The 25,054-nt window shown below is 44.0% G+C and overlaps 2 protein-coding genes across 3 annotated transcripts; one reads left to right on the top strand and one right to left on the bottom strand.

The window, feature by feature from the left end:
• Window positions 1-1,010: 1,010 nt before the first annotated feature.
• On the top strand, window positions 1,011-11,159 carry LOC106586308 (cyclin-T2). Of its 2 annotated transcripts, XM_014173462.3 has the most exons (10): window positions 1,011-1,220; window positions 2,157-2,238; window positions 2,352-2,480; window positions 2,996-3,056; window positions 3,565-3,627; window positions 3,845-3,890; window positions 7,493-7,656; window positions 7,811-7,881; window positions 8,058-9,207; window positions 9,388-11,159. In XM_014173462.3, the coding sequence occupies exons 1-10, from the start codon at window positions 1,063-1,065 to the stop codon at window positions 9,453-9,455; spliced, it is 1,992 nt and encodes a 663-aa protein (XP_014028937.1). In that variant the 5' UTR covers window positions 1,011-1,062; the 3' UTR covers window positions 9,456-11,159. The 2 variants fall into 2 exon arrangements, 1 of the variants encoding a protein (XP_014028937.1); XR_001324169.3 differs by lacking the exons at window positions 8,058-9,207; window positions 9,388-11,159 and having other exon boundaries at window positions 3,845-4,253.
• On the bottom strand, window positions 10,936-24,357 carry map3k19 (mitogen-activated protein kinase kinase kinase 19). The gene is made up of 14 exons (XM_014173459.3): window positions 24,156-24,357; window positions 21,402-21,595; window positions 20,406-20,597; window positions 19,878-20,038; window positions 19,473-19,588; window positions 18,547-18,710; window positions 17,705-17,765; window positions 16,543-16,630; window positions 15,541-15,791; window positions 15,313-15,356; window positions 12,967-15,186; window positions 12,751-12,855; window positions 11,788-12,485; window positions 10,936-11,494 (listed from the first exon to the last, which is right to left on the bottom strand). The coding sequence occupies exons 1-14, from the start codon at window positions 24,214-24,216 to the stop codon at window positions 11,419-11,421; spliced, it is 4,431 nt and encodes a 1,476-aa protein (XP_014028934.3). The 5' UTR covers window positions 24,217-24,357; the 3' UTR covers window positions 10,936-11,418.
• Window positions 24,358-25,054: the final 697 nt, after the last annotated feature.

The following is a 25,054-nucleotide window of genomic DNA, read 5'->3' as shown; positions in this document are numbered from 1 at the left end:
CAAGCTAATTATTTACATGCGTGATGGGCAGACAGTGTAGCCTATGGCGCAAGATGCGACTGAAATTTTGCGGGTGGGGTGAGAGCTAGAGAGGGTTGATGAGGCTTGAGACACTGGGCATCTTCTTGTGACATGCATTATCTAGCTAATTAAACATCTTGCTTCTGAATCAAGCTTGTAATGTCAGTACAGTAGCCTATGCTTTGAAGGGGGAGGAGCAGGTAGCAAAAAAAACACGCACAGGCAAAGATTTTCAGCTTGCAGGCAAACACTGGAATACATTTCTGAGGGACAGAGTGAGGGCTTTGCATAGGTGTTTTTTTGTGGGACTAGAAAAAAATGCCTGGTGCATTAAATACATTTATTAACCGGTTCCCATGCATTTAAATTAATGGTTCTGTTATGGAACAGTATGGATCACTTTTGTTCCAGGTTCTGTTTCTGTTCCTTGAAAATGTATATTTTTTGGTTCTGGAAAAATTTGGTTGAGGTTAGAAAAGTGGGTTAGCTCAAATGCTCTCCTAGCCTGCTGGCTGTACGCCATCTAGTCACAACCATAAACTGCCATTGCTGGGCCTCCATCAGCAGATATCTCCTTTGCTCCTTTTTTTTCTGGTTCATAAACAATCAATGAACTAAGAAGACCAGACCCAGTTGCTAATGCATTGGTGCAAATGGGAGAGCCACCCCTTAAGCAGACCGGAACTGTTAACAATTTTGGTTCATTGTTCATTTTATCTTTGTCCATCAGGACATGTAGGTAGAGGGATCATTGGGAAAGGGGCGTTGCTACCCCATATTGCCAAGATTCGCCTCTTCCTCTCTATTGCTTTTATCGGCTGTAACCGAATTAAAATGAGCCTATTAATAAAAAATGTGCGCATTGAACTACACATCAGAATCGTGAAGTTCACACTCCAGAACGAATGGTGGCGATGATGCACTACCAGTTGGTTTGGCTGTGTCAAAAAAAGCTATCGAAGAAAAACTATTGTGGTTTCCGGTACGTGCCGCGCATGCGTCCATTCGGTCCTTGGTGTGCTGTGTGAAAACTGGAGAGCTATGGCGGCGTGCCGGGGATCCTCTTCAAAATGGTTTTTCACCCGGGAGCAAATCGAAGCCACGCCGTCCCGCCGTTCGGGAGTGGATCCGGACAGGGAGCTATCTTACCGACAGCAGGCGGCTAACCTCATTCAAGACATGGGCCAGAGACTCAACGTGTATCCTTTATATACGAGCTTGCAGTCATCAGATGTCGAAGGAAGGAGGATTTACATAGCGCTCTTTGTAGGCCCGTGTCTGGGGCACGCGCTAGAGGCAGGTTATGTTCGACGTTATTTTGTCATAGTAGAACATTTAAAATGTGCCAGTGTGGTGTCGGTTATTATCCATCCAAGTTTAACTAGCAAACATCACCCTACATTCAACATAAAGGGCATCTCTCTGGCGCTAGTTAGCAAACTAGCCATGCTAGCAGCTAACTAGCACACTACTTGTTAGTTACCATAACTGAAATGTTAGTTAGCTAACGCTGATGTTTAATGATGAATCATAGTTCCTTCGCTTAGACAAGTGATAGCTGCCCAGCATGCCAACACTTGCCAGCTATAGTAGCATTGAACGGTCCTGTCAAGTTAGCTAGTTCGTTGTGACTAAGTTGCTTAGCTTGCTATCTATCGCTAGTTGGCGCGGGCAAGTTCAATCAGGTAAAGCAGAACGTGCATTGTTGTATTTGTCAATTTCGGTTGCCATGTTAGTATTTTGCTTACTGGATAAAATGTATGTAGCTACTGTACCTTAACTAATAGATCGCTAGTATCTAGCCAGCATTGTCAACACAACGTGGATCAAATGATTAGGAGTTGCCACATCTCATTGACTTGATTTAATTAACGAATGGCTTATATCATGGATAACAATGGCTGCGTTTATACAGGCAGCCCGATTGTGATTGGACAAAAGATAAATCAGTGGGGAAAAAAGATCACATCAGATTTTAAAGCTCATCTGATTGGTCAAAGGACCCAAAAAAAATATCACAATTGGACTGATTGTAAACGCAATTGTGATCTGTGGACTAAAATACATAATTTTAGCTAGTTGGTGAAACAGGGCAAGTTGAAATATATTTGATTTCCTTAACCCATTTTCTCCAGCTCACAACTTACAATAAATACAGCAATTGTTTACATGCATAGATTTTATATGTTCCACTCTTTCACCAAATTCCACAGAAATGTAAGTATTTTATTTTCTTCATTATCTATAGTCAGCCTGACTCTCTGCTTTCTCCATACAATTTGCAACATGTTTACATATTAATATATTCAAATCAATTTATTTTGTTACAGATAATTTCTCCAACCACCTTATTCCTAGCTGCGAAAGTTGAAGAGCAACCTCGGAAACTTGAGCATGTTATTAAAGTTGCCCATGCTTGTCTAAACCCTCAAGAGACCCCACTTGATACAAAGAGTAATGTAAGTCTGGGTAGTATGGGTATTGTAGGTTTTATTTTCCCTTCCCACCTTGTCCCATTTTGTCAATGGCTTGAACACTTTCTTTTGTGTGATTGTATTGAGGTTTGAGTGTAAAGGTTTATACAAAGTGTTAGTATACACTGAGTGTACAAAACAATAAGAATATCTGCTCTTTCCATGAGACTGACCAAGCGAATCCAGGTGAACGCTATGGTCCCTTATTGATGTCAGCTCAATATTAGGTAGGTGTTCCTAATGTTTGGTATACTCAGCGTATATTCTCCTTTGTCAATCTAGATTCGCCCTCTGGTGACAATCTTCAGGCTTTGTCAGACTGATGTCTCAGTCCACTCTCAGCAAGATCTGAGTGCTAATATTATTCCTAGTAGTGAGACTGAGTTGAAACCACTAACACTAAGAAAACAATACTGTTACAGTTTGGAATTGGGCTTTGAAATAGAGGTATGGATAGACAAATTATAAATGTCATGTAATGATTGTCTATTGAACTTCAGGCATACCTCCAGCAAGCTCAAGAGCTGGTGATACTTGAAACCATAGTGCTGCAGACTTTAGGTAAGTAAAGTCTGACGGAGTGAGCGTATAGTGAGAGCTTGATCTTGTCTACAAAGTGTTTGAATATTCTGTTGGTTCATTGCTGCCAGGCATTGGTGAATTGCCATTTTTCCGGCTGTTTAAATTAGGTTTGTCATGGTAAGATGTTGATCATTCCTCAATGTCATAATTCTATTGTACCCGCGCAGGTCAAAATGTTCTTCTGTTATGATGAATTTCAGATCTTGGCAAACAGCAGTCCCAAGCATGTTCCAATCTGTGGTCTCTATGACTACGAAATACTCTAATTATGTGGCCACCATCTGGCCATTTCGATTATACAACACCAATATACTCACCCTTATTTGGATGGAAAGAAATGAGAACTCCCTTTCATAGTCCACATGTTATCCTGACTGTGCTCTTGTGATAAATAATAGAGGGGAAGAACCATAGAACATTACTTTAATACATTTAATCTACAAACTGTGTTACTGTTGAAACTCACCTGTCATGTATTTTGTTCCAGGATTTGAAATAACTATTGAACATCCACACACTGATGTGGTGAAATGTTCCCAGCTAGTGAGAGGTAGAGGCTTCTTTCTTTGCTCTTTCATGCCCTCTAGTCCACCCAACCTCTAATGTGGGTGGGTGGGAAGATAATGCTGACATAATGATTGTGCAACAAGTCATTGTTGACCTTCAAGTTCACAAAACATGATGTACAATTTGTGAACTTCTAATGATAACCCTTATCGGAGCTTACTGGTTGGCAAAAACTTACCCTCTTTTTCTTTCACTTGCAGCAAGCAAGGATCTGGCACAGACTTCCTATTTCATGGCTACCAACAGGTTGTTATCCTGACCCTCCTTTGTTGCACTGTGACTACTGCACACTATAGCTTCCTTTAATGCAGGGTACCCTTTCAGTGTCCAACGGCCCTCTATGCGCCGGTGGCTACTGGGACGCCAGCCCCCTCCTTGCCCCCCAGGTTGGGGGCGTTTGGCGGTACCGGCCCCGGTTGCAGTGCGGTGTATTGTACAAGGGACCAGAGTTGGCACAGTGGGGTTGAATGCACAATGTGAAGTGTAGTGGTGCGCTAGAACCTCACGTTTGCTCGGTTACACAAGTGCATATGTCTAAAAAGACACTTTGGTAGCCTGAATAGCAGCTAAAGATTACACAGATGTAAACATAACGTAGAAGTCATCCTGGTAAGTACCAATACCCTATTTTCTTTTTATTTGTATTTTTCCAATTTCACAAAATAGTTTTAAGTATTTTCATAAGTTTAACATTTTTAAGTCAGTTAACCAAATACTTTTTAGTGGAATGATATCATATACAGTGCATTCGGAATGTATGCAGACCCCTTGACTTTTCCCACATTTTGTTACGTTACAGCCTTATTCTAAACTGGATGAAATTTGTTTTTTTCCTCATCAATCTACACACAATACTCCATAATGATAAAAGCTAAAACCGTTTTTTAGAAATTTTTGTAAACGTATAATAAAAAATGTTGTATCACATTTACGTAAGTAATCAGACCCTTTACTCAGGACTTTGTTGAAGCACCTTTGGCAGCGATTACAGCCTCAAGTCTTCTTGGGTATGATGCTACAAGCTTGGCACACCTGTATTTGGGGAGTTTCTCCAATTCTTCTCCGCAGATCCTCTAAAGCTATGTCAGGTTGGATGGGGAGCGTCGCTGCACATCTATTTTCATGTCTCTCCAGAGATGTTTGATCAGGTTCAAGTCTGGGCAATGGCTGTGCTATTCAAGGACATTCAGAGATTTGTCCCGAAGCCATGCCTGTGTTGTCTTGGCTGTGTGCTTAGGGTTGTTGTCCTGTTGGAAGGTGAACCTTCACCCCCAGTCTGAAGCCCTGAGCGCTCTGACGCAGGTTTTCACCAAGAATCTCTCTGTACTCTTCTCCATTCATCTTTCCCTCGATCCTGACTAGTCTCCCTGTCCCTGCCGCTGAAAAATACCCCCACATCATGATGCTGCCACCACCGTGCTTCACCGTAGGAATGGTGCCAGGTTCCCTCCAGATGTGACGCTTGGCGTTCAGGCCAGAGTTCAATCTTGGTTTCATCAGACCAGAGAATCTAGTTACTCATGGTCTGAGAGTTGTCGTACCTTTTACTGAGGAGTGGCTTCCGTCTGGCCACTCTACCATCAAGGCCTGATTGGTGGAGTGCTGCAGAGATGGTTGTCCTTCTGGAAGGTTCTCCCATCGCCACAGAGGAACTCCATAGCTCTGTCAGAGTGACCATCGGGTTCTTGGTCACCTCCTTGACCAAGGCCCTTTTCCCCCAATTCCTCTGTTTGGCCAGGCGGCCAGCTCTAGGAAGAGTCTTGGTGGTTCCAGACTTCTTCCATTTTTAAGAATGTTTGAGGCCACTTTTTTCTTGGGGACCTTCAATGATGCAGTAATTGTTTTGGGAACCCTTCCACAGATCTGTGCCTCGGCACAATCCGGTCTCTGAGCTCTTTCGGACAATTCCTTCAAACCTCATGGCTTGGTTTTTGCTCAGACATGCACTGTCAGCTGTGGAACCTTTATATAGACAGGTGTGCCTTTCTAAATCATGTCCAATCAATTGAATTGATCACAGGTGGACTCCAATCAAGTTGTAGAAACATCTCAAGGATGATCAATGGAAACAGGATGCACCTGAGCTCAATTTCGAGTCTCATAGCAAAGGGTCTGAATACTTATGTAAATAAGGTATTTCTGTTTTAAATGAATTAATTTGCAGACATTTCTAACCCTGTTTTCACTTTGTCATTGTGATATTGTGTGTAGATAGAGGGAAAACAACATGATTTAATCCATTTTAGGAAAAGTCTGTAACGTAACAATGTGGAAAGGGTCAAGTGGTCTGAATACTTCCCGAATGCGCTGTTTTGTATATAAAACAGAAATGGAAGTGGCAATTTTACATTTCTGATGTTAACCCATTAAGGACCTGCTCAAATGGCAAGTTTTTATTAGATTTGAAGAGGAGAATTCATGTTTTCATACACCTTAGCATGGTAAAATACTGATTTGGTGCCACATCTGCCCATTATCATACGTATTATTCTTGGTTTCTGGCTTTTCGCGTACAATCAACCTTTCACAGTTCATGTTCTGCAAATTCTCGTAGAACTAGGTCCTTAAAGGGTTACTTTTAACATGACATGTTGGGTTGGGATTTAATTAGAGCCTTTTTGTTTCCAACTGTTGAATGCCCTCAAAACAAACTACAGTGTCTGGACGCAGATTTTGATAGTTGCTTTTCTGTTAGGCCTAGTCTTAATTAAGGTGCTGTGATTCAGCAATCGTATGGATATATATATATATATATCTTTTTTTATAGAAACAAATATCAAAAACAGCGTTGTGTTCCAAAAGCGGCCTGTTGGGCTGGGTTTGACACGTTAGAACTGGAGAGGCTTATAGACAGTGAACAAGGAGAATAAGAGGTTGACGCTGTGCCTGAGACATCGCTGTAATTTGAGGATAAATGCCTCCTTAATGCCTGAACTGAACCCAATGACCAGCCACAGCAAGTAGGAGCATAGAAATATAATTGACTTGAATGGGAATGTCTGTTGTAGAATTCAAACCATAGAAATACTAAGGTTAGTCACCATGGTGAATTCTGGAACTTCTGATCTGTTGTTTTTCAGGATTGTGTGCGCACTAGTCTCAGGCAGCGCAGTCATACAGGAGATGGATAACATTTTTCCCCATAATATGCGTTTTGTCTAGCGTCCAGGCATTGTACTTGTTGTGACACAAGGTTACCATCCAGCTTTTACCACGGTCTTTCAAATGGTAGGCTATCTAGCTCTCTGTGCTAGAAAATATTGTAAGGTTCAGTATTGTAGCTCGATCTAGTTCTCTATTACTCAGCTTCTTTAGAACTCAAACCAACTTGGACTAGAGTTGACCAGAAGAAGGCATTTCTATGCATGTCTCACCATAACCAGTTAGTTATGAGTGATGAATGCAGATTGAGTGTGTTTGAATTAACTTGAGTTTACTTTGCCATAAAATGTTCCTGTGTTATTTATTGGCGGTTGATGTTTCAATAAAGGGTGAAATTCGGTCACTTTCCCCACACACAAAAAAATACTAGTCATCTTTTTAATTAGAATTGAAGTTATTGCTATATCTGCAGCTCCTTGTGGTAAACACTAGGATGGTAGCCACAATGTGAAACTGACTCATGGTCTAATCTGCATGTCAGTCATTGTTTGTTATTTTGGTAAGTGTGCAACTGTGTCAATCTGGGTCTAACATTTCTGTTATAATGATTCTTCTCTAATACTGTGTATTCTATGTTTTACCTCAGCCCTAAGCACCTGTTACTAACGTTGTTCCCCCCTCCCCTCTTTGTTTTTTCTTCCCTCTCGTCCATGTGACCCGTTGTGCTCCGGCCTCTCTTCACGCAGCCTCCACCTCACCACCTTCTGCCTGCAACACAAGCCCACAGTAATCGCCTGCGTCTGCATCCACCTGGCCTGTAAATGGTCCAACTGGGAGATCCCTGTCTCCACTGACGGGAAACACTGGTGGGAGTACGTGGACAACTCTGTCACCCTGGAGCTTCTCGATGGTGAGGGTTTGATTTTGATTCATGCTCATAGTCGAAAAGCCACAGTTACAATAGTTTAGAAGAATAGTTTGTTTTCGTCAATGAGAAATGTTTGCGATATGTCATTGCTATGAATTAGGTGTTAAAACCAAGTGTGATCTTTCCTTGCCTTCAGAACTGACGCATGAGTTCCTTCAGATTCTGGAGAAGACACCGAGCAGGTTGAAGAGGATACGAAATTGGAGGGTAAGCTTCAGTTTTTCACCAGTGAATTATTAAGACCTCTTACTCACGTTAAACACTAGAGCGTCTTGTGTCTGCTGATTTTAATTCAGTGTAGTTTTATTGCTGTACAGTTTTATATAATGCCCTTCGCAAAATCGCCTCCTCACGCCATCTTTCTCTCTTTTCCCACTTGCCAGACCACGCAAGCTGCCAAGAAGACCAAGGGAGATGGCTCTCAGGCAAACGACCCCTACCCAGGACCCTCCCTGGTCCACGAACATTCCCTGGGAGATGCCATCCCTGGGGTCTCCAACTCAGCCTTCTCCAAGGCCGCTTCATCGTTCCCTGTCCCTCTGCCAGGGCACGCCAGTGGGCCCCTCTCCCTGGACTCTATCGCGTCCATGCAGGGCAGCTCCTACACCTTCACAGCCCCCAGCGACTGGCCCCAGGATACGGGGGGTCGCTTGGAGGGAGGAAGCTATTCCCTCAAAACAGATGCACTTGGCCTCCAGCAGGGTGCTCCAATGAACCCGAACAGACCAGATAAGACAGAGTTCAACCCTACTAAACATGAACATAAGGTCGGGTCGGCAGGGGGTGTGGGGAAGCAACAGCAGCCAGTTTTCCCTCCACCGCCCCCGCCGGCTCAGAAAATGTCCCTGGACAAGTATAGAGAGAAGCACGCTGCTGAGCTGGCGGTGCAGCATAAACGCAGGGCAGAGCAGCAGAGTTTCGAGCCTGACGGCAGGGACTCATATATACCCTCCTCTGTCCAATCAGACCATAGGAAACACATGCAGCTCCACCCTAACCCTGGGAGCAGCAGCAGCACCACTGCCTCCCCTCTTAAAATGAAGCTGGCCACGCCAGGCCAGGACAAGGTCCCCTCTGACAAACGGGACAAGGGGGGCTCACTCAAACTCCGCCTTCCAGTTCCTTCTCAGGGGGGCGTGGCCAGCAAAGAGGAGCTGAAGATGAAAATCAAGGTGTCCTCGGAGCGCCACAGCTCTTCTGATGAGGGCGGGGCCAAGAGCAAACATTCCAGCCCGCTAGTGAGCAAGGAGAAGCACCGGGAACACTCAACCCACCGCCACCACCACAAGCAGCACGGCCACTCTCACCTTCATGCAGCACAGCACAGTGGCAACGGCCGAGGGGTCCCCGAGGGGCCAGCGGGGGCCGGGCCAGCCGTCCTCCGGAGACCCCTAGGGCTGGGGGGTGTTGAGGGGGTGGCGGGCATGGCCCCTAGCTCTGGTTCCAGCTCCTCCCGCAAGAGGGGGCACCCACACGTCGCAAGCCACAACCACCACTCCTCCAAAACGAGCAAAAGCTCCAAGGGCGGCGCAGGTAGTTCCTCCTCCTCTCATTGTTCCTCTGTTCAGCTGCAGTCACAGTGTGTGTCGTCTCAGTCACAGTGTGTGTCGTCTCAGTCACAGTGTGTGTCGTCTCAGTCACAGTGTGTGTCGTCTCAGTCACAGCTCTGGTTTTAACCTTCCCTTCCCCCCTCCTCCCCCTGTCACATACCAGGTGGGCTACGAACATCTCAACGCCCTAGTGAAACTGGACAAGAAGCCAGTGGAGAACCGCAGTCTTGAGGGAGCCGTGCGGGCGTTTTCTGCCATCGGGCAGACTACAAACACTTTTGACATGCTCGATTCTCTCAAGTGCCCAAGGAATTAACTCATGAACACTTTGTAGCAAAGCATAGGAAGGTAAAGTAAAAAATATAACGGAAAGTGTAGGACATTTCAACGGTTGCGGCAAAAAAATGAGAAATTAATGCTTCCTGATCATCTGATCTTTTGGCAGTGCTGGTATAGTCCTGCCCTTTTCAATGTGTAATTGCTGCTTTGTCCTCCATATTCTCAGGATGGGTCTTGGAATGCGGACGTGTGTGAGTGTTAGGGGGGGTCATCCGAGTTTAAATCTCCATGTTCGGAGGGGGAAAAAGTATAAATACTGAAAAGGCACGAAAGGTGCAATTTCGAATATTTTTTTCCAAATAATAATTTAAACAGCATTGTCACAGCTGTTATCCATTCTGGTGAGAAAACATGTCAAGTAGACCTCCGTGTTGCCAGGAGGGGGCTTAGCTCAGACAGAAGTAAAGGCATGCCAAACATGGCTGCCAATGGAAGTTGGATTTTTAGTTGTTAATTTCTCTTGAATTAGTTTTTCCTTTTTTATGCTGAATACTGTATGTAGGATCTGCATGCAATCATCAAAGGGATAACGCAGAAAGCTGACCGCTGTTTACAGAAAGTAAAGATAAATGTACATACATTTTTGTATGTTTAAAAAGCTATACCATAAATACTCAGGTTTGGAGCTGCTTGTAACTATATAACAAGATATATATATATATATTGGGGAAAAATACTATTGTAACTTGATGTAGGAGTCCTATCATCGGTGATTCTGACTGCCACATTCCTGTGTTGTGCTTAGAGCCTGTATTACACATGGCTGGCTGCCAGGAGATGGCACTTGAACTTCGACCTTTCCAACTCAGCCAATCCAGACCCTACAAACAGTACCAACCACCTGGCATGTTGTCAGAGGCAATGCAATTTGTACACTTTTTTTTTTTTTTGGACTTCCAAGATTACCTTAAGCTGGATGCCAAAGGCTTTGCCTCACACAAAAAAACTAAAGACATACATGAGAAGAGGACAATAATAATAGTGCTATAACGTTTACATGCCTAACCTTTGCTGTGAAGAGCATTTACACAAAATTGTTACTTGGCTTGACGCTATAGCCCATAGATACAAAGCTGTAGGTAAGTAATGTAGTATTGTTTATGTTTGGTGAAAGAAAACAACAGCAGAAAAGTAGCCTGGATGCCAGTCTTTCTGCTCTCTTGCCAACTCCTTATGTAATTGATATGGCTTGACAATGGAGTAGGCAAGAGCACAAACCGATCTGGGACCAGGCTAGCAGTAAAGGCTGTAGGGCTTAACGTTCCATCAGTGTTGATACAGTACGGTGGCTTGTAGGCTGTTTGTTCTCTAACGGGTCAGTTTCCTAATATATATATGGAGTATATCGTTCTCAATTCTGGACACACAATAGTAACTGTTCTTTGACTGGTTAGTCCTTTATTTCAGTGTGCAGACAGTTTGTATTGAGGCCAAGATGGTAAATTTCCCCAGTACTGATAGTGATTATATTCTTGGGCACAGACATTATTACAGTGGTTTGGTCTCAACAAGAAGGCAAATGCAAACCGTGACATCCATTTTAGTTTTTTTTGTTCTACAAATAAATCTTACGGTTACCACTACCTTAAAACATGACCCATGTTGTATGATTGGTATTTACTGTATGCTATATGAAAAGTATGGATGCAATATGTTTGACAAATGCTCTTTGTATCAAAGGTGCCCCAAAAATTCAAGGAATTATTTGCAATAGCCTAGGGAATGTATCTAAGTTTCAAGCAATACATTTGAAAGGGAATTTAAATATACAATTTGGACATGTTATATAAATGATTGATAGGTGTTCCTGATTGGCACTTCTGGCGCTATTTCCTAACAACTTTGAGTGTAGGTCCTAAACTAAGATCACATTGTTAGGAATGAAAGGGTGGTCCAATAGTTGTTCTGCAGACGGGCGCTGTTTCTGGTCACTGCAAAGAGGACAGAATGTTATTCAACTTGCATGCCCTTTTATTACCATGATTTACTGACTGTTGGTGAGTTGTCACATTCATCTTTGACTTAGTAATTGTTGATCTAATTAAATTACTGAAATGTTAATCCACACTTTTACTTTAGCCTTCGTAGCGTTCTATATAAACCCAGAGTGTAGATCCCAATCCTCATATTTGGAGACCACGTTCAAGGTAAGGAAACATCCAGTCATTCAGTTGAACTATGCCTTTAAAAGTGTTATGTAGTACAGAATTGTAAATCAACTCACTTGGTCAGACAGACTTGAACAAAATCCCTGGCGTCCTCTGAGAACCTGTCAGGCAGCGAGGGCATCAGGCCTCGCCTCGCCCCGATGTAGAACAGCGCTGCCATCTTGTCCATGTGTGACAGTGGCGGCTTCCCCGTGGCCATTTCAAACACTGTGCACCCCACGCTCCAGATGTCCGACTTCCTGCCGTGACCCGTCTCGTTGATTACCTCTGGCGCCATCCAATAGGGCGTGCCGTGCACCGATTTCAGGAGGTCACTATGACTGTGTGTGTGAGTGAGGCAACTCAAACGGCGGGCGCAGCCGAAGTCTATCAGCTTGACTACTCCCGTAGGCATCAACATCACGTTGTTCCCCTTCAGGTCCCTGTGAATGACCCTGTTGAGGTGCAGGTAGGACACCCCCTCCAGGATCTGACGGGTGTACAGGGCCAGGACACGCTCCGGAAGGGGGCCAAAGCGGTGGAGCACGCTGGCGATGGAGCCTCCGGGGACATACTCCATGAAGATGCTGACCAGGTGGTCCCGCAGAGAGGTGCCCAGAAATCCCACAATGTTGCTGTGATGGAGGTTCTTTAAGAGGTCTACTTCCTCCTGTAGGCGGTTGTACTCCTTGTCTGCGGTTTCGAGGTCTGAGGCGTCCAGGGCCACCTGTTTTACGGCTATCAGCTGGCCTTGGCTGGTCAGTCCACAGAACACCTAAAACCAGCGTAAATATGATGTTTTAGGATTTAAAGACAAAACTTATTTAAAATTCCTATTACAGACAGGCTCGGGTGCTAATTTGAGACCCTAGAGATTAGCTCGACTGTTTCATTTGAATATCTATAAAATGAAGGTAGCCTTGTATTGATATGGGATTATACAACTATAGCAAGGTTTGGGTGTTGGCATGATTGGTTCTCTTTTCTGTGATGTAACTTTTCCTTTTCTCCAAGGCATATTGAGAAGCTGACATACTCACAGTTCCATAAGCTCCTCTGCCCAGCACTTCTCCTTTCCTCCAGGTGATGGCATCATCCACTACCAACCCAGACCCACTGAGCACTTCTCCAGGTGATGTAATATCCTAATGGACGGGGCACAGGGTAGGAAGTTACACACACATAACCACAAGTATTTGTGTGTGTATATATGATTAGCTGTAATTGGTGTAGGTACTCCACTAGTGCCAACTTACCCCCGGTAATGACTTCTCACATCTCAGCTCAGAATCGTTTCTGAATTCCCTCTGGTCTGAGTCACAGTTGTTTTCTGGACATCCACCATCTCTCTCATCCAGTGATATCAGCTCTTCTGCCAGACAACGGAGCAGGTCATCGGTCAGTGGTCCCTCCCCCACATCATCCAGAAACTTCTGGAACACAGGGGACACTGTCCTGCTGTCACAGCTACCTGAGGTCCAGGTGTTGATCTTAGGCTGCACTGGGCAATCGGATGGGGTGGATGAATGGTCCAAGTGATTTGCCTTGTTTTTCTCATTTTCTGACATGTTGTTCCCCATGGGTCCCCTATTGTGCAGCACATGGAGGTGATCATCATCTGGGTCAGAATGAGATGTGAGTTTAGTCTTTGTCTGACTGGGAGAGGTTTTGTCTCTCGGCCGGTGGTGAGAGATTAGTGGGTTTGGCGCATGGCTGGACATAGACAGCACTTCTTCTATCACTGACAGTGACAACATATGGTCCACCTCCTGAACCTCTGGTGTGCTGGGAGAGACGGTCTCTTCTCCATATTTACCGAGGACCAGCTCAGTCTTAGTCTGGATGTGGATTTGCCAGTCGAGCCCAGAAATAACCACCACGTCGTCTTTGTCATCCGTGATGGCGATAGGCGTCAGATGCGACTTTCCCCTGGATATAGGCCTAATAGCCCTGTTCTTCCTCTGCTTGGCCTTGTCCACTGGGCTTCGCCTCACTCTTATGCTCTCCATTGGTTTAGGGCATTTGTGTTTGGTCCTGTGGGTTTGGGTCTTCCTAGATGGGGCAGACTGGACCTGTCTGGTCCTCTCACATGAACTGGAAACTCTTATGTTGTCAAACACCGGGCCGGCAAACATCTCATAGATGACTGGTCCCTCATCCCCGGTGTTGATTTCCTGGAAGATATCACTATACGTGATGTAGTCCACGGCTGACTTGGCCCTCAGGGTCCCCAGTTGTGACCCAGTCTTGGCTTGTCTGGCACTTTTCGGTTCCCTCTGCTGAATATGTTTCTGACAAGGGACTTTTATTTTAAGTGCCTTTTTGTCGTTGTTTAGCCTTTTGCAGCTTGGCTGTACGGGCTCTGTAACCCTCGTTCTGACAGAGGTTGAGTCTGTGCTTTTCTGACCAGTCTTTGTAGAGATTATCCCACTGACGATGAGATCAGGAGGTTTTCTGACTTTGCCTTTGACTTGTGAAGGAATGGGTGAAGTCCTCAGGTTGCTTTTGGACTTGCTGTTCCCCCGAATGTGATCTTTGTGTGCCAAGACGTTGAAAGACTGATTGATTTGGACACTAGTGCTGCCTCTTCTCTCTTTGTTCTTGGCAGGCTTGATAGGTTTGATCTTTTTCTCTGTAGGAAGGTTTAATTCAGGTAGTGTGACATTCACAGTAGAAGGAAGACATTGATACTTGGCGTTATCCACAACACTAGTGTTTGCATTGTCATCAACTTGAATATCTTTGTTTCCATTTTTAGATGCAAAGGGGCATGTGGTAGTTGGCTCAGTACTTGTGATCTCTTTTGAGAGACCCCCTGAGCACATCACCTTTGTCCATTCCACTGCCACAACCTCACCCTCACAGTCCCTCTCAGAGCATGAAGTGCTGTTAACATCTTTGAAATTCGTCAAATCGGTGTTAAGTTGGTGCCTCAACTCAATTATTGCTTTGTACCCTCTCTCTCCAGGGTCAGATTTGATAGATACTCCCTCCTTGTTATCCCTAGGAAAGGCACCCTGATGTCTTGTCGACTCCCTATTCCTATGGTCTGCGTTCTCCTCACTGTAATCTCCAACATGAAACTTTCCAGATGAGTCTAGATCCAACTGCAACCTTCCCTCAAAAGTCTCTCCAGCGTGTTGTTTTGCTGTAGTCTCACTTATGTCTCTTAAGTCTCTCTTATTGTCATCCACCTCTACCTCCAGGTCGATGGAGGATTGGCTACTGAAGCTGCCCTCCCTGGTGCCTGGGGATCCTCTGGGGCTCACCCTGGTCCTGGCCAGCCTCTCCCTCCTCAGCCTGGAGGTCATGGAGGACATGGAGGTCAGGGGCATCAGGGGCACGAGGCTGATGGGCTTTAGGGGAGAAGGGTGCTTCAGGCCGGGCAGCACTCCTCCGTTTCTATGCCTCCCCTCCAGAGGGGCTAACAGCTTGGGGGTCCTGATGGGGCCTGGAAGCAGGGCAGGGAAGGAGCCCTGGACAGAGATGATTGGAAAAGGCAAAGGTGGATAAATAGCAGATTACAGGTGGTTTTACAAACTAAGGAAGCTGTATGAAAATGTGATGTACGAATAAAACATGATTTATTTGAGTTGACCTACCTTTCGACCACTGCTTTTTTTCTCCGTTTCACCACACCCAAGCCCTGCAAGACAAGAACGTGCCAAGCTTTACAAACACAAAATGATGTAACTCATTTCCTCAACAAAGAGTACTTCTCTAAACACATTCATGAGCATGACCTTTACCTAAACATATTAATCAACAACATGCTGACCTTATACTGTCCTCTAAGCCTTGAGCAGACATAGGATTATTATATTACTAACTGTTCTGGATGTGGACTCGGGCCTGGACCAGAGAGCTGGAGTCCAGGAGAGGCTCCAATAGACCGGGGGCAGATTGGCTCAGCTGGGCTGGGTGAGGGGTCACCGGGCTGGGGGCCACAGCTTCACATCTGAGCCTGGGGGGAACAGGCAGGCAGGAGGAGCTTCCTGTGGTCTTCAACAGCCCCGGTGTAGGATCCAGTTTGTCTAAGTGTATGGCTCTGAGCCACAGACTGGGTAGAGACGAACCTTGACTGAAGAGAGAACAAATTAGATTTGAGAATAAATCCTTTACACCTCACAATGCTCTCACAGGTAATCTTGGTAAAATAATTTGGTTCATTAAAATCATCTATAATTCACAAAACCTGGAGCCGAGACGAAGGGTAATCTTATATAATGTCCTAATAATGAACACTGTCCCTTTCAATTGCACTTTCTCTGTTCTGTGTGGACGCAAGACAGAGGGCACAGCAGAAGGACGCTGGCCAGGGGCTGATGCTGTAAAGTGAGAACTTTTCAAAGGGGTTTATTCTCCCAAGATCCCTTTGGACCTCTTTCAGCAGTAAGAGCCCTACAGACAATGATCTGTTTCAGAAAGCAAAGTAGACTCTCCCTCGGTTTCTCCCTCCCTCCCTCTGTTTCTCTCGGTCTCCCTCTGTTCTCTGTTTGGGGAGATTGGCATGCCCTTGACATGATGAGTGCTGGCCTGACCGTGTAACTGGATGCTTCTTATTCTGTATTTATGTAAGTGAGAGGGAGGTGTGGAAGGGGGGTTGAAGTACACACAAGGAGGAGGGACTAGCATACGGTGGATTTGTTTGTTCATGTGTGTGAGAGTGCTTGTTAATTGCAAGGATGTGTGCATAAGTGTTTGTGTGTGTCTGTATGAACAGGTGTTGGTGTTTGGGTGTGTTCCTGACTGTCAATTTGCTCTGTGGTTACTGTATTGTTGTATTAATTTATAGCCGTTCTAATTAACATGGAGCGTGTGTGCGAGCCCACCTGCTACCCTTCCCCAGATCTTGGTAGGCTTGCCTCATGTCCATCAGAGTATCCATGGCGCTCTGGAAGGAGAGGGAGAGCCCCTTATCTACAGGACCCAACACAGCCTGAGGTCAGTAGGGGTTGATGTACCTTTCACATACAGCAGGGACATTACTGCTACTGTGTGTCAACAGCAAAAGTCCCAAGCCAACAGTGAATGGTTCCTCTGTTACACGTAGGATAGCATTCAGTATCACAACAGTTCACTGACAAATCCGATTTTTTTTCTTCCAGTTAACCTTTATTTAACTAGGCAAGTCAGTTCAGAACAAATTCTTATTTACAATGACGGCCGAACCCGGACGACGCTGGGCCAATTGTGCGCCGCCCTATGGGACTCCCAATCACGGCCGGATGTGATACAGCCTGGATTCGAACCAGGGACTGTAGTGATGCCTCTTGCACTGAGATGCAGTGCCTTAGACCGCTGCGCCACTCTGGATCCCAGATGCTCCACCATGACACTGTTTATGATAAACTCAGTAGAATTTCACCAAGATCAAAATGAACCAATAATACAATTTATTATCACTGCATAATGCCAAACATTTTACACTATTTACACATTGTTTTTACACAACTGTTTCTATACACAGCCTATGTGCAGAAAACTACAAATTACATTTAGCATTTACAGTACTTTCCAAACAAAGTGGTTGGAGAACAACATAAGAAACAATAGACGTTACCTGTTTCTGAGCCAGTTAATCCAATCTACCCTCATCTCAGCCTCCTCAGATTATATGACAGAATGAGATTGAGAGGGGCTGTACACCTCTAGCTCGCTCGCTCTCGTTTTCGCTCTCTGAGCTACTCTGTTCTGTTGTGTGTTTCTGACAGGAGTCAGGAAGGTTTCCAGCTGGGAGTCTGTATTGTGTCTCCCTGAGGGGAGTGATTTAGCACACTGACCCAATCAGCTTGGGCCATGGCAGGGCTGGCCTTTGTGGCTGTCTCTTTGTGGGATAGGCCCATTGTGTGAAGAGAGGGGAAGGGTGTGTTTGGGAGGAGGGGGTGGTCTTGTGTAGAGCCAACAGGGCACACAGACCAGAGACACAAGGAGTCACTGTCCAAGACCCTACCTACTGTAGGTGACAGTGCACAATAGGGAAATATAGCTTACCTTGATTGATGGCTTTATGATGGTCGGATAAAAGAACGCACTCTGGAGACTCCAGCAAATCCTACAATGGGAAAATAAGAATGATCATAAGTAGCCTTGAACCCTGTGGCATTTGGCACGTATCCACAAACATATCTATGATATCACTGTCCTAAGTGTAGTTAGGAGGACGATGGTGACTGTTGTAGCTAGTGGTTGTTATGTTCAACTGAAATTTATCTCAGAGCCTATAATGAACAACTCCCCCCCCATTTAATTTCCCTGGGGGGGGGGGGGGGGGGCCCTAAAATATTATATAGCTTCACATTAGTGCCCAGTCTGCTATGTTTGTGTGCCCCTGGGATAGCCTCTTTCAACCATCTGCTTTTCCTCTATTCAATAAGTGGGCTGGGTCATTAGACACCAGACAGTAGCCAGCTGCGCTCCCTGCCCTTGTCTTACCTGTTAAGGCCACTTCAAAGCAAAGTCAGGATATATCTAAGAGTCAGCTAGTCAGAACACGGACTCCCCACCAGCCAATTACACTGATCTAACTCAGGTCTCTGGTGAATTGGGCCCCATTGCTTTGGGGGAAGAGCCACTATGGATTAAGTCTTTTAATTGATTAAGGATATTTGGGCATTGTTTGGTTAAGTAATAATTAATGCATTTGAGAAAGAAGCTATGATGTAGTCATTTTTTGTTTGTTAATGCAATACAACTAACTTGTCTTGTAATAATATATTTGATGGTCTTAAAATGTGTTAACAGACAGTGAACAAAATTACATTATGAAGTAGGTCTCCACAAAATTACAGACTTGTACACTTCTTACATAACTGTACGACCGGACGTTTACTTACCTCTGTGCTGACAGCAGTCTGAATGAGGACATTTTGGGTCAGATAGGGAGAGGAGCTTGGGGAGTTTGTTGCTCTCAGCTCATCGGTCAGAGAGGGAGAGGGTCTGGGGGAGTTTACTCTCAGCTCATCAGGGTGGAAGCACTGCAGGTCCAGGGGTGTGGGCGCTGTTTGTTGACCAGGGCAGAATGAGACGGAGGTGTGGAGTCATTGAGCACAAGAGGAAACAAGGCCCTCTCACACACTCAGCCCCTCAGGAATTCACTAGGATTTCCCATATGAGTGCTGGCTTTGACCACTCCTCCAAGCTCAGGAAAACATTTGATTACGCAAGTACACACTGCACGGATCGACTAAATCAATACTATTCACTACAGGAGGTTGGTGGCACCTTAATTAGGGAGAAGGGGCTCATGGTAATGGCTGGAGCGAAATACGTGGAATGGTATCAGAGACATGGTTTCCATGTGTTTGATGCCATTCCATTTGTGCTGTTTCTGCCATTATTTTGAGCAGTTCTCCCCTCAGCAGCCTCCTGTGCTATACACTAAGCTAATAGATAAGTCAAATCCATATTGCGTTTCTGTCAGTATCGATTTGAAAAAATCTACTTTAGAGGAAAACTTTAAAGGCATCATGTTGCACATGACTTGAGTGCTGTGATGTCATAAGAACGAACTGCCACAAACAAGCAGATTTGGTGTGGTACAAGTATGTGTATAACAAACAGATCACATGGTTTGTACTTGGATAGAGAAGTATTTCCCTGGAATATCCTCAAATGTAAACAGAGAATATATCAAACCATACCAACAATCGGGATTGTGTTATGTTGGATTTGTTTGGTTGAAAGTCATGTCTGGTAATTACACAGCAGTAACTGTAGTAACAACATTGTCTGACCATCTTGGTTGCAAGTCATGTTATACCTGGCTGTCTGAGGGACTCAACCATCATGTAGATGAGTTCGTCCTTCAGGGGGCTCTCTATCTGAGCAGCATAGTGAAGAGCAGAACAGCCGTTGACATCACACACCCCCAGGTCACTGTTTGGAAAGAGGGAGAATAATTAACATCATTTATAGAGCGGAAGGCAGCATATAGACCAATAAAAATGCAGGGGCAATGTGAAAAAGTATTTGTGAGTGCTGTTATGGAACAAGGAAGTTGTTAGCTTGGGAGGTGGAATATATTATTATGTTGTAAGATTGTAATAAAATTGTATTGCAGTAATAATAAGGTCATTTTGCAATAAGGTTCTATAATAATGTAAGGTTTTAGGCTGTTGTAATAACAAAACCAAAGCGATTTTGTCATTGCTGCTGGTTTCCTTACGCTGAGAGAGCCAGCAGTTCCCTGACCACCTCCACAGGTCTGTATTCCCATGGCAACCGGACGTCCAGCTCCTCAAACAGGTCGACGTCCCTCACAGCCAGCATTAGAGGGGTCAGCCCGTCGCGGTTCTGAGTGTTCACGTCCACTAGGTCAGTCTGGGCCTGCAACACACACAGACATTGAGATATAGGCTCAGCACTGGTGCCTGAGAGTTACACATTACGAACAAAGATAGGTCAAGTGAGAAATGTGCTGGAGATGATTACAGATGGAATGCTCATAGCTGCTTCGGCTGCATCCACACAATGCTGTCCTTTGTGCTAATCTAAACTCTAGCCTACCCCCGTTGTTAGACAAGCACCTGATGTTGTGTATCACATTTCCAGTTACACAATGTAAAGGGCGTTGGGAGTGATATCAGTGGCGGTGGCAGTGACTGTGTGCTCGCTTGGTGTGTGCTTGTGCGCGCGTGTGTGTGTGGTCTATGGTGAGACATTGTAAAGGAGTTTTGGGGGGAGGCGGACTTACCAGGAGGTGCTGCAGGGAGTGGAGGTCTCCCTGCCAGGCAGCCTGGAGGAGCTGGGTCTGGTGGGGCAGAGCCCTGAACATGGCTGATAACAGCACCTCCTGGAGGACTGGAAGACTCACATGCAGTGGTGTCTGGTTGCTATGGTTGCACAGAGTCACATCGGCTCCTCTTTTCAGAAGGAAGTGTACAACCTGACAACAAAATTTACATTAAAATACCCCCCCCCCCCTATGTTTTATTGGTAGGGTAGGGTTAATGACATGCTTTGGTCCACTATTTCAAAATGGCAAAGGTCAAGTAAACGATAGCCAACATAATAGTATGGGGTTTATTGCATGTTTTCTCAGTGTACAAAGTACAATGCCATGTTTTGCTTTGGCAACAGTGAAATCTGTTAAATCATACAGAGTCAAAACAAAAGCCGTAAAGACCCAACTCCTGGGACACATGCAATCAATTGTTTCCCCTGTGGCCTTAGACACAGTACTAAAAAAGTATTGTGGTTGTTTTGATAGTGTATCTCCAGAGAATGATCATGGGTCTTCACCCCCCCCCCCCCCTTCAATGTCACATGACACCGTGTTATTGTTATTGGGAAGAAAAAATTCAACTGATGAGTAATGTCACTGTAACGCTGAGAGGAATAAATAGTCTAGAATTTTTTCTGTGTTTCCTGTGTTTAAATGGATTGTTCACATCCTCACAGTATGTTAATCTGTTTTTGATTTAAATATTCCTTCATTCACACAGTGATGCTTTTGTTGAATATAGATTACAATGTGCAAGACTAATAAACGTGCAACCACATAAACAGAACAAAGTCTGTATAAAGCATATCAGCCATGCTGTGTTTCCATTCAAATATATAGGCTTTTTCACTAACAATAAGAATACTAATCACATCTTATCAGTTCAGTCAAAGGGTCTCTGAAGCAGACTAACTTACCAGACAGACCTCCCCTTGAACCAAATTCCCCTCCCCCAATGGTGCTTACCTCAGTCAAGCCCCTCTGGCAGGCAGTGATAAGGGGAGTACAGCCCCCCTCCATGCGGGGAACATCCACCTCCTCCCAGGGACAATCTCCCAGCTCCTCCAGCCCCAGGCCTACCACCTCCAGCTCTCCCCTCAGCAGCTCAATACCAGCCCCCAGACCCCTTCTCTCACTACTTTCCATCATCCACAAGGGTCCTGTTGACAAGTTGGTGTGAATAGAAGCCAGAAGGATGAATGTAAGAGATAACAGTGAAGGTTGTTTTGTTGCTCTGTAACTTGCTGCCTTTCAGCTTGGTTTGTTTGCTGTGGACACTTCGTACGTGGTTACTCTCTTCTTTCAAGATCTGGTCCCTCCACGTATGATGTGGGGCTTCAGTATGTTTGTGTTGAATGTTGATGCAAGCCTCTAGGGCTCTCCATCCCTGTTCCTTTAGAGCTACCGTCCAGTAGGCTTTCACTCCAACACAATCTAGCGCACATGCTTATAATAATTACTATAATATAATAAGTTCTATTAGGAGAGGGACAGTGGAGTGGAGGACATTTCCTCTCGTTACTGTATCATGTGTATCAGAGAATGACTGCCTCACATGATAGCCTGTTATCCCCTATACCAGGGGTATTAAACGCTTACCCTACATGGTCTGGAAACTACTGGTTTTCTGTTCTACCTGATAATTAATTGCACGCACCTGGAGTCCCCTCTAAATTAGAGGGGAACAATGAAAAAAGCAGTGGAACTGGCTTTGATGTCCAGAGTTGTGTTTGAGGGCCCTATACAGTGTACTGCTTTTGATGCAGGGCCCCTGGTCAAAAGTAATGCACTACGGTCCTACACATAATACCCCATAGTGATGAATTATGTTGTTAGACACTTTTACAAAATAATAAAAAATTAAAAGCTGAAATGTCTTTATCTGCCTCACAAAGAAGGGCACCTATTGATAGATGGGTGAAAATAAAATGGAATAATTGCATATCCATCTGAGGATGGTGAAGTTATTAATTACACTTTGGATGGTGTATCAATACACGCAGTCACTAGATAAATACAGGCATCCTTCCTAACTCAGTTGCCAGAGAGGAAGGAAACCTCTCAGGGATTTCACCATGCCAATGGTGGCTTTAAAACAGTTACAGAGTTTAATGGCTGTGATTGGAGAAAACTGAGGATGGATCAAAATTGTAGTTACTCCACAATACTAACCTAAATGACAGAGTGAAAAGAAAGAAGTCTGTACAGAATACAAATATTCCAAAACATGCATTGTTTGCAATAAACCTCTGAAGTAAAAATGCAAAAAATGTGGCAAAGAAATTAACTTTGTCATGATTACAAAGTGTTATGTTTGGGTCAAATCCAAAACACATTACTGAATACCACTCTACATATGTTCAAGTGGTGTCTGCATCATGTTATGGGTATGCTTGTAATCGTTAAGGACTGGGGAGTTTTTCACATTAAAAATGTTTACGGAATAGAGCTAAGCACAGGCAAAATCCTAGAGAAAAACCTGGTTCAGTCTGCTTTCCACCAGACACTGGGAGATGAATTCACCTTTCAGCAGGACAATAACTTAAAACACATGGCCAAATCTACACTGGAGTTGCTTACAAAGAAGACAGTGCATGTTCCTGAGTGGCCGAGTTCCAGTTTTGACTTAAATCTGCATGAAAATCTTAGGCAAGACCTGAAAATGGTCTTTCAATGATCAACAACCAATTTGACAGAGATTAAAGAATTTTGAAAAGAATAATGAGCAAATGTTGCGCAATCCAGATGTGCAACGCTCTTGCCTTGTTCACACTACAGGCCTTAGTGCTCAAATCAGTTCTGTTTTTCAAATCCGTTTTGGAATAATTACTGTCCAAACAGCAAGTTACAAGCGACCAAATTGGATTTGTGTGTGTTCAGAGTTCAGACAACAGTAATTTGGTGACATGGCTCAAGTTTGACTTGAGTCACTTCAACCTGCCAATATGAATAAGGCTTTTGCCCAGAAAGACTCAGCTGTAATCGTTGCCAAAGGTGATTCTAACATGAATTTACTCAGGGGTGTGAATACTTATGTAAATGAGATATTTCTGTATTTAATTTCCAATACATTTGCTAACATTTCTAAAAGCATGTTTTAACATTCATTATTTGATATAGTGGGTAGATGGATGAGAAAAAAATATGTTTAAATCAATTTGGAATTCAGGCTATAACACAACAAAATGTGGAATAAGTCAAGTCTGAAGGCACTGTATATAGTACCCTCAACAGTACACATTTTTGTTGTAGCCCCAGACAAGCACACCTGATTCAACTTGTCAACTAATCATCAAGTCCTCAATGAGTTGAATTGGGTGAGTTTGTCTGGGGCAACAACAAAAATGTGTGCTGTTGGGGGTACTCAAGGACTGGGGTTGGGAAACAATGATATAGGGTGCCATTAGGGACACAAAAACTGACTCATGATGTGACTTAGACAATGACGAGTTAATGAGAGAGTACTAGAACTAATTCAAACCACAGGCCTGACTGGCATCATAATAATAACTATTCATCTCTGGAACATTAACCAGCGTCCTAGTGGATTCATGACTGACAACCAGTCATTTAAACCATTTTGGGAGTTCTTTACAGATTAGCATTCTAGAACCAATTAATGGAATAGTACTACAGGTTTCAGTCAGAATGGACATAGTTAAAGCAAGAAGTCTTGAAAAAGAAAAGCAGCAGTTGAGTGAAATGAACAACTTTACTCACCTTCAGTACTCTTGGTCTCCGACTTTGAAATATCTTCCTCAATCCTTTGCCCAATTTTCATGCTTCACATTTACTCCAATGTTCTTTGACAAACAAATATAATGTTCTGCATTTTAATAGCAGCTGTTTTATAAGTAAACTTCCTTCTAGTTTAAACAGCTTATTCAGTGTATGTCTGCTCTCCTTCCCTGTGCAGTGTCGCTAGAATGTTTACATTCTGTTACCAAGGAGATAGTCAGCCAACAGTAGATTAATTAGCAGTCTGAATGGGCCTCTCAAACAAATGAAGGCAATACTGAGTGCATGCCTACAATTAGAAGTGAGATCTGTCAAATGTATCTTTTTCCCGTATGAATTAGCAGTGGTGGAAAAAGTACCCAATTGTCATACTTGAGTAAAAGTAAAGATAACTTAAAATAAAATGACTCAAGTAAAAGTGGAAGTCACTTAGTAAAATAATACTTGAGTAAAAGTATTTGGCTTTAAATGTACTTACGTATCAAAAGTAAATGTAATCGCTAAAATATACTTAAGTATCAAAAGTGAAAGTATAAATCATTTGAAATTCCTTACATTAAGCAAACTAGATGGCACTATGATCTTGATTTTTTAATTAACGAATAGCCAGGGGCACACTTCAACACTCAGACATCATTTACAAATGAAGCATTTGTGTTTAGTGAGTGCCAAATCAGAGGCAGTAGGGACGACCAGGGATGTTCTCTTGATAAGTGTGTGAATTAGACAATTTTCCTGTCCTGTTAAGCGTTCAAAATGTAAGTAGTACTTTTGGGTGTCAGGGAAAATGTAAGGAGTAAAAAGTACATTATTTTGTTTAGGAATGTAGTGGAGTAAAAGTTGTCAAATATAAATAGTAAAGTAGATACCCCCCAAAAAAC

The sequence above is a fragment of the Salmo salar genome, chromosome 25 (genome assembly GCF_965601325.2).
Source record: "Salmo salar chromosome 25, fSalSal1, whole genome shotgun sequence".
NCBI classification, from domain to species: domain Eukaryota; kingdom Metazoa; phylum Chordata; class Actinopteri; order Salmoniformes; family Salmonidae; genus Salmo; species Salmo salar.
Note: the sequence above shows the minus strand (reverse complement) of the source record. Positions and strands in the feature narration are given on the sequence as shown.